The sequence below is a fragment of the Poecilia reticulata genome, linkage group LG15, assembly GCF_000633615.1.
Source record: "Poecilia reticulata strain Guanapo linkage group LG15, Guppy_female_1.0+MT, whole genome shotgun sequence".
Classification (NCBI taxonomy): domain Eukaryota; kingdom Metazoa; phylum Chordata; class Actinopteri; order Cyprinodontiformes; family Poeciliidae; genus Poecilia; species Poecilia reticulata.
Genome location: NC_024345.1, coordinates 6,603,096 through 6,613,335, shown reverse-complemented (window position 1 = coordinate 6,613,335; position 10,240 = coordinate 6,603,096). Strand labels below are relative to the sequence as shown.

The following is a 10,240-nucleotide window of genomic DNA, read 5'->3' as shown; positions in this document are numbered from 1 at the left end:
TATGTCTTGGACACTCGGGTGAAGAGAGGTGCGGAGGTGTCCACTGACCACCTGGTGGTGAGTTGGCTCCGGTGGTGGGGGAGGAAGCTGGTCAGATCTGGCAGTTTGGTGAGGCCATGGAGAAAGACTTCCGTGCGGCTTCGAGGCAATTCTGGTCCACCATCCGGCGTCTCAGGAGGGGGAAGCAGTGCAGCACCAACACTGTTTATAGTGGGGATGGTGTGCTGCTGACCTCAACTCGGGACGTTGTGGGCCGGTGGGCAGAATACTTCAAAGACCTCCTCAATCCCACCAACGTGCCTTCTGTTGAGGAAGCTGAGCCTGGGGACTCTGGGTTGGGCTCTCCAATCTCTGGGGACGAGGTCGCCGAGGTGGTCAAAAAGCTCCTCGGTGGCAGGGCCCCGGGGGTGGATGAGATCTGCCCGGAGTTCCTTAAGGCTCTGGATGTTGTAATTGTTGTGTTGGCTCACGCGACTCTGCAATATCGCATGGACATCGGGGGCAGTTCCCCTGGATTGACAGACTGGGGTGGTGGTCCTCCTGTTCAAAAAGGGGGACCGGAGGGTGTGCTCCAATTACAGGGGGGTCACACACTCTTAAGCCTCCCTGGTATGGTTTATTCAGGGGTCCTGGAGAGGAGGGTCCATCGGATAGTCGAACCTCGGATTCAGGAAGAGCAGTGTGGTTTTCGTCCTGGTCGTGGAACACTGGATCAGCTCTACACCCTCAGCAGGGTCCTGGAGGGTGCATGGGAGTTCGCCCAACCAGTCTACATGTGTTTTGTGGACTTGGAGAAGGCGTTCGACCGTGTCCCTCGGGAGGCCCTGTGGGGGGTTCTCCGGGAGTATGGGGTACCGGGCTCTTTGATACGGGCTGTCAGGTCCCTGTATGACCGGTGTCAGAGTCTGCTCCGCATTGCCGGCAGTGAGTCGGGCTCGTTTCTGGTGAGAGTTGGACTCCGCCAAGGCTGCCCTTTGTCACTGATTCTGTTCGGTGACAAACAGAATCGGTTTGTCACCGACAATTCAAAGGTGACAACAGCCGACAACAGCCGAGGTGTTGAGGGGATCCGTTTTGGTGGTCTTAGGATTGCATGTCTGCTTTTTGCGGATGATGTGGTCCTGTTGGCTTCATCATATCGTAATCTGCAGCTCTCGCTGGAGCAGTTCGCAGCCGAGTGTGAAGCGGCCGGGATGAGGCTCAGTGCCTCCAAATCCGAGGCCATGGTCTTGAGCCGGAAAAGGGTAGGGTCCTGCCTCAAGTGGAGGAGTTTAAGTATCTGGGGATCTTGTTCACGAATGAGGGAAGAAGGGAGTGGGAGATCGACAGGCGGATTGGGGCAGCGTCTGCCGTGAAGCGGGCACTGTACCGGTCCGTCGTGGTGAAGCGAGAGCTGAGTCAAAAGGCGAAGCTCTCGATTTACCGGTCGATCTACGTTCCCACCCTCATCTATGGTCATGACCGAAAGAACGAGATCCCGGATACAAACGGCCGAAATGGGTTTCCTCCGCAGGGTGGCTGGGCTCTCCCTTAGAGATAGGGTGAGAAGCTCGGTCATCTGGGAGGGACTCAAAGTAGAGCCGCTGCTCCTCCACGTCGAGAGGAGCCAGTTGAGGTGGCTCGGGCATCTGGTAAGGATGCCTCCTGGACGCCTCCCTGGTGAGGTGTTCCGGGCACGTCCCACCGGGAGGAGGCCCCGGGGAAGACCCAGGACATGCTGGAGGTACTATGTCTCTCGGCTGGCCTGGGAACGCCTTAAGAGTTCCCCGGAGGAGCTGGAAGAAGTGGCTGGGGAGAGGGAAGTCTGGGCCTCCCTTCTGAAGCTGCTGCCCCCGCAAGATAAGCAACAGAAAATGGATGGATGTATAATTACTTTGGGATTAAAAAGGTATTTTTAAAGTTGAATAAGTGTAAAAACTCTGTAGGTTGATGTACTTAGAGTTGGAATCATTTTTTTTCCAAAACATAAAAACGAATAGGATTTCAACAACATTGAGCTACTTAATTACCACCGATGTACAAAGTGAAAGTTTCAACTCTTTAACAGGCATGCTTGTGGCAGGAATTGTGTTTAATTCCTCAGAAACTGACTGGTGATGTATGATCGTTGGATGGTTCTGAGGGTCGTTTGCATCATCCTGTCTGCTTGTGTCACTTTACTTGTTTTGCTCTAATTGCCAGTCCTTTGAATGAACAATCTGCACTGTGTGTTCTTGAACTCAGAGGTGGCCTCAGCTGATGTTATTCATCCCAGCAGAACTTAAAGAATGAACCAGCAGTGGGCTAAGAAACAAGTAGTTTGTTCAGCTGTTCCCTCAGAGAAACACAAAGCATATTCAGACCATAAATGTCTTGTCCTTGTTCCATAATCAAGTGATCAAGATTAGTCAAAAAATGTCCAGATGTTTTTGAATATCTTTAATCTTATCAATGCTGACTACAAAGACTTTGATATCATCACTTTGTCAAAATCTTTTTTTGCCAAGTTATTTAAAAAAAAAAATAAATAAATTCCCAAATCACTTTGGCAAAAATTGACATGGGCCATTATTTTTGGAAGGCAACAAAATAAAATATCTGTGTTGGTCAAAAATAAATGCATGTGTTGAGATACAATAAACATAACTTTCCCAAATTTTGTTTGGAATAAAAGTAAAATGGTGTCTGATAAATTAGCAATTTTAAATTATTTTAACGAGCATTTTATTTCTGTTGGCTCTCTATTTGATGATTTAAATTTATTCCGCCCAAATATAAATACTGACGAGCAGTGTATGAATAATGACTGTAACTTCACCACTTTTAATTTCTCCCCTATTTGTTCATCTGAGGTTCTCAGAGAATTGAAAAACATAGATACCAAAACGTCAGCAGTGCCAGATAACCTGGATCCTTTTTTTTTTCTAAAATTAGCTGCAGAGTTTATAGCAGAGCCATTCTCTCATATTTTTTATCTAAGTCTAATATCTAATAAAATCCCTAGTGTCTGGAAATTAGCATTTGTTTTGCCTCTATTCAAGAGTAGAGAATTGTCACAGGTAAACAATTACAGAGCAATTTCTTAACTATGTATCCTAGCAAAAAAAAATAAAAAAATTAGTTGGAGATCAATTGAAGATTATTTTAGATTCCAATTGTGTTTTACAAAATGTGCAGTCTGGTTTTAGGAAAAAACATAGTACTGTTACTGCCACTTTAAAGGTTATTAATGATCTTATTCAGGCTCTTGATAACAAAAAGCATTGTGTTTCTCTGTTTATTGGTTTATCAAAGGCATTTGACACAGTAAATCACACGCTTTTAATTGATATTCTACACAGCATTGGGCTCTCACATCAAGCTACCAAGTGGGTAGCTAATTACCTGTTAAACAGAACCCAGAAAGTTCAATTGGCTGGCTTTACTTCCTCTATTCGTACGATTTTAAATGGTGTCCCACAGGGCTTAGTTCTTGGCCACTTTTATTATCTATTTATATAAATAACTTGTGTGAAAATCTGTCAAATGCTTTCTATCATTTTTATGCAGATGGTTTATTAATTTACTGCTATTCATCACTTGTACAGGAAATTCAGTATTTGCAGTCTGCTTTTAATGTAGTTCAAACCCGCTTACAAACTCTGAAATTAGTTCTGAATGTGGATAAGACAAAAGCAATGGTTTTTTTCACACTCTAGGAAACTACCAGAAATCCCTCTATTGCTTACAACTGCTGTAGGAACACAAATTGAGTTGTCAGTAATTATAAATATCTTGGCTTTATTTTAGATAAAGAGCTTTCTTTTAAAAATCACATAGCCACATTGTTACGAACACTGAAAATGAAGATTGGGTTGTATTACCGAAATGGATCTTGTTTTTCTCTTAAAGCTATAAGTAAATTGTTAGCTGCAACATTCCTGCCACTCCTGGATTATGGCGATGTTTTATATATGAATACTTCGACCAAATGCCTTCAATCACTAAATACTGTTTATCATTGTGCTTTACGGTTTGTAACCGGTAGCAGAAGTCTCACACATCATTGTGAGTTGTATGGCCTCCTTTACCGTACGGAGAAACAATCACCTGATGTTCCTGATTTATAAATCTCTACTCGACTTGGCTCCAGCATACTTAAACACTCTTTTACATAGATCTGTTAATTCCCATTCTTTACGTTCTAACAACATTTTTCTTTTGCATGTTCCACGTTTCCGAACTGAAAAAGGGAAGCAAGCTTTCAGTGTGATGCTCCTTCAGCCTGGAATCAGCTCCAGTCTGAACTCAAGATGTCAGAATTGATTTCACTGGACTTATTTCGAGCGATTCTTAAAAACAGGCAAAGAATCTATTTTTATCTATTCTTTTAAACAGTGTCACTGTTTTTAAACTGTTTTACACTATTTTACACTTGTGCTATGTATTAATTAATTTTATTTTGTAACCAGGTTGCTGTGTATTGCAGACTTCTGCCCAGGTAACTCTTGAAAATGAGATCTGAATCTCAACGGGGTTTACCTGGTTAAATAAAGGAGAAAAAAAAAATCCAGAATTCCCCCCAAATTTATTTGCAGTCCTATTGTGATAATGATAAAAATGACGACAAAAAACTACTTGATTTCTTAGCACACTGCTGCGCTACAAACATAAATGCTGATCTTGAAAGACATTTCTATTTGAAATAAGTTTCTTCAGAACACCGCTTACTCAAAGAAGTGTGATTTACACCACTAAACTGCACATAGACACTTCAAAAAATCATATATTTCAATTTTACAAATTTATTTATTTTTTTTGCTTTTGTAGAAAAAAATAAAAGTAAAAATAACATTAACATTTTAGTCAGTTTTTTTTTTTACAATAACTAAAATGTATTGCGGCAACAATGACAAGAAATGCTTCACAATAAATAAGCGACACGATCAATACACACATTGAGAAATTAAATCTTTAATGTTTTAACTGCCTATTGCTTCAGTTAAAACTTCTGTTGTCACGAGGAACAATGTTAGTGAAGTAGCCTGGTGCTGGCTGAGGGTAAGCATAATTGTGTAGTGTTGCTGTATGGGTGAACTCTAGGAATGAAGCAACCATATATAGAGATAATTTACAGAGTTTGTGGCTCCACTGTTCTGTTGTGGTCTCTTTTCATTTCGCTCATAATCACAAAATTGTCCATCAATCAAGATAACTTATTTGGGATGATCTTGGCTTGAGAATTAAACAGTCGATTGTTTAAAAATTGGTTACACTACCTTTGGACGTTAAGTTTGTTAGGATAGCACGTTTCAGAAGCAAGGCAGTTCACAGGGCTTTACACCATGAACAACAAGCAGTCACCAACAGTGAAACAAGCACTGTTTTTTAAATTAAATCTAACAAAATAATGAAAACTGAAACTGAAAAAACATTTTTAAATTAAATTAATAACGGCAATTAATGGAAAAAAAAAACTATAACTAACTGGAAATGTATTGTGTGTTTATAAAACTAGCTAAAACACACTGAAATTATAGATATACTTTATTTCTGTGTTTATGAAAATATTAGCCCTTTGAACTGATGTGAAATAGATTTTAGTTTTCCGCCCACACACAGTATACATCAGATGTTGGCAATTTGCAACACTCAATATTCCTCTTGGTGGCATTTATGCTAGTCTTCAAAAGTGCAACAGCAAAGATTGGGAGAAAAACCAGAGTCAGTTGGTTGTTCAACAATCAATCACATTAATTTGAAAATGGTATCTTCTGCTGAGTATTTTTTAGTCAGTCAACAAATACATAATCACTTTGGTGATTTTTAGGTGTAGAATTCAAGAAGATCAAAGTAGGATAAAACTAAAACTACTACTATAATAAAAACTAAGCTAAAATTAAACTATATTTATTTAATAAAAACTAACAGGCACACTCTAAAAACTATTTGAAACTAACTGAACTAGACAAACAAAATGTTACAACTAAAATGTAATGAAAAGCCCAAAACTATTATAACCCTGGAAACAATGAGTAGAACATTACATATTTGTCAAATTCCATTATCAAAATCACCAGATTTTGATAATATGATGATTATTATAATTTAATATGTTGATCAATTTTCCATATACTACTAATCAAGGGCAGTTCTGAACAGGTGGGTTTTTAACCTTGATTTAAATGAACGCAGTGTTTCATGTGTACAAAGATGTATAACTTTCAATGTATTGACTTTCAACACATCTGATACTGTAGCTTAGCATATAGACTCTCTGTCAGCACAGATGAAGATTCACTCACCACAGCATGCTAAATGCTTACAACAGCTCCAGCGGCAGGAATGCCCAACCTACTTTTGGATTAATTAATTTAATAACTATTTTAACATTTTGGAGCACTTTCAGAGTGCATATAAAGAATTGTTCGTTCATCCCCAGATTGTCATTAAAGACGATGTCACATTAAAACCCCGTTCTGACAGAAGCATCCCAATACACATGTACTATATAAAATAGAAACGCAGGACAAAATATTACACAAGTAAGTGGTTAAAAATGTCAATACTAAAAATCTTAATTCTGTTTTTCTATTTCACAATTCAACTGTTGTGTTGATTTAAGCTATCATGTTTAAATAGATATCTCTAACTTTGTTCACAAAAAGAGCACTGGATAGTGCGTGAAGGAGCACCAGTTTTCCATTTCTTCCCAAATTAGTTTTTTGGCACAAGTTCTGACATGATATTGAAATAAAAGCTTTAGGGTCATTTAGATCTGTTATTAAAATTTAATAAACATAAAAAAATCATAAGAATCTCTGTTAATATGACAATAGCTATTTTTTTTCTGTAGCTCACATAGGGAAAAAGTAATCTGTCCTCTGTGTGAATTTGAGTGACCTTAACATAAAGATGCCAGAGACTTGCTCAAATTTAATCAGATCTTCTGTATTTGAAACCATGATTTGCAATTTCTTCATGGAGAGTGTATAATTTGATGTGACATATTGAAGTAGATACTTGGAATCTGAGAGGCTGCAGAGATCAAGAGAAAAAAAAACCTAAATGAGAAATGTAATCGACAGTGATTGCATTGTCGATTAGACGAAGAAGGAATGACACATATGAAGATAGAGGGAGTGACGCGCCACAGCAGCAAACAGCAGGAATTGCGACAGCAACATTTGATGACGACAGAGGCAGCCCTTATCTGTTAGCCTGCCATCAATTTTTTCCTCTTACTCTCCCTCTCTTTCGGGTGCTCTGAATGCTCATCTGTCTTTTTTAGCCCCTTTGGCTTTCTCCTGGCTTGTTGCTTAGCAACCAAATTCTCCACCACCATGTGACTTGGCTGTGACTCACCTGTAGCTGCGACATCATCGGCCTGCAGCAAACATGTCATGCGCAGACACCCGCATATGAACCCAGTTTGGGTGGTGCCCATGAAACATAAATGTGACGACTTATTCAAAATCTCATGTTTAGCAGACAGAAGCTACATATAGGGACAGCATAGGTGTTAGTGGAAGGGTTTTTTCCTGCTACACCAAAATCCATGTCCTTATCTGAGCAGATGTCATTGTGTGCACAGCAAGTTTTTCATATGAGTGCATTCATACCTCTGCTCTGGATTAAAAAAGTTTGATACTTTGATATCAATTACTTAAAACAACTGTTAGGAACAAGTTAGGATTTTCTGATAGGTAAACAATAACTACTTTACATTGAGAGTAGAAGCACGAGAGAGCATGGGGGCAGCAATGCCAGCATATGGAGTCATTGAGGTCCTTATTCATCAGAGCAAGTCTTATGCATCAGAGACAGACACTGATCACACTGGCCTCATGCTAGAGGTAAAATTTCATCATGCCTGCCCTACATTGCCGGAATACTGAGTTATTTTAATTCTTAGTTTTATGTCTGTTGTACCTCCCTACTGCTCCGACTTCAACCAAAAGGATCTCACCAAGCATTAAATAGTTGCTGTTCTGCTTTCCGGTTCTTTGTTAATGAAAATTAGGTTTTGTTGGGCCCCTTGTGGAAAATTACACTTTCCTGGAAGGAAGAATGTAGATCTCAAATGTTAGGATATGCAAGTTTCTGGGAAACCAAAGAAGTTAAAAGTTGGGGTTCTTACAAGAAGGGGCAGATGATATGAGACTGGGAACTACATTACTTGATTTTCGTCATTCAAGTATGACAATGACAACTGATTTTAGCAGTTCAGCATGACCAAGCAGGGCCCTTAAGCAGAGAGACTTCCCTCTCCCAAACCACTTGGACCAGCTCCTCTGGGAGAATCCCAAGGAGCTCCCAGGCCAGCTGAGAAACATAGTCCATCCAGTGTGTCCTGGTTCTTTCTTAGGGTCTCCTTCTGGTAGGATATGTCTGGAACACCTAAGCAGTGAGGCAGCTCAGCTGCTTGTATCTGCAATCACATTCTTTCAGTCACCATCTAGAGCAGGGGTGCCCAAGTCGGTCCTCGAGGGCCGGCAGCCTGCATGTTTTAGTTCTCTCCCTGGTGGTAGTAACAACCTTTCCAGCATGTCAATGTTCTTCTTAGGTCTTCTAACGAGCCATCATTTGATCCAGGTGCGTTAAACCAGGGAGAGAACTAAAGCATGCAGGATGCCGGCCCTTGAGGACTGACTTTGGTCACCACTGATCTAGAGCTTGACACCATAGATGACGATAGGAACGTAGATCGACCGGTAAATTACAGGCCCTGCTTTTCTGCTCCGCTCTCCCTTCATGACAGATAGACACGTTGTTCGCATTGCTGCAGATGCCACATCAATCCACCTGTTGATTGGTCCGGCAATCAATGGGTGGATTAGTGTTGATTGCCACACCAATTAACACCAAGCAGGAGTCACTCCTGAACAAGACCCTGAGATACTTGAACTCCTCCACTTTGGGCAGGATCTCGTTACCAACCCAGAGAAATAACTTTGCCCTTATCCACCTCTTGGATTTGGAGGGGCTGATTTTCACCCCAGCCACTTCACACTCAGATGTACACCTCTCCAGTAAAAGCTGGAGATCATGGTCTGATCTCTGGCATCACAGAGGTTGGCAAGAAGGTGGACACATTTCAGGTAGCACTTTATAAAGTTCGAATTAGGACTCTTCAGTTTTTGAACAATAAAATTGATATGAAGATGGCATACTCGGTGGTGAACTGATTTGAAATAATGTTGGTGTTTCCTCGTGGAGATTGTAGGATGGACTTGATCCAGATTAAAGAAGCTCAATAAATACATCTGATCCCTTGTTCTTTTCACAGGTTATTCTCACTGGAAAGGCCAAGTGTTGACAGCAGATGAGCTGCACGTTCTTTATGAGGGAATCAAACTGAACAACGTACACCAGTATGACTATGTATTAACAGGTGAATGTTTCTCTTTTTACTTTTCACTCGCGTGTCCATTGGTAATGATTTGGAAATGAGTTTTTCAGTCAACCTTAACTTGAGGTACACTTAGGATTTGTTGTGCCTGTGGAAGATTTGTGCATTTCATCTATGTTTTTTCCCTCTCTACTGTTTTAATGTTCCATCTTGATGTTGCACATTTTAAGTGGCCTTTTTAAATGCATTGGTCCTTGTTGTTGTGTTGGATGTGTTTAGGGTATACCAGAGACACGTCTTTTTTAGAGATGGTGGTGGACATTGTTCAGGAGCTAAAGAGAGCCAATCCTAATCTGGTTTATGGTGAGCAACACTTTTCAGTTCTTCTAAAAATAAAATTTCTAGAATAAATCTTGAAGAAATTTGATTCTCCTAGAATGTACGGTTCTCATTATTACTGTACATTCTTATACTTGTATTTAATACAACTGTGTTTAACCAGTAAATATGTATTACTTACCAAATATGTATTACTTACCAAATATGTATTACTTACATTATGTGTTTGGTTCATTAGATCATCATAGGAATGCTCTTCCAGAACATTGACCTTTTGAACAAATCAGTACCTTTGTCTTATACACCATGTTCCAGGTGCTATAATTGCTTTTATCTTGGGTGGCCATTGGGTTGTGCATTGATGCCCAAGTTCAAGTTCTCTGTTCCTTATGTAACACCATTACTTTTCAGAAGCTTTCTGTATTTCTGAGCTGGTTCTGAATCCAACTCTCATTTACTTTAGGATCATTCAGTGAAACCACTTTTCTACAGCATAGACCCACTTTCTATTTTCACCAACGAAGCATCTCATAATCCCAAATAATTATGAGCACAACATCATCTCCTCTAACAGCATGCCGTTGTGCTATA

General features: G+C 40.2%; 1 protein-coding gene across 1 annotated transcript in view; it reads left to right on the top strand.

The window, feature by feature from the left end:
* Positions 1-10,240, top strand: part of LOC103476575 (pyridoxal kinase-like) — a 29,805-nt gene that overhangs the window by 15,174 nt on the left and 4,391 nt on the right. Inside the window, exons 4-5 of the mRNA XM_008429031.2 lie at positions 9,248-9,352; positions 9,590-9,673. Coding sequence (XP_008427253.1) covers positions 9,248-9,352; positions 9,590-9,673 — 189 coding nt within the window. The remainder of the gene's footprint in view (positions 1-9,247; positions 9,353-9,589; positions 9,674-10,240) is intronic.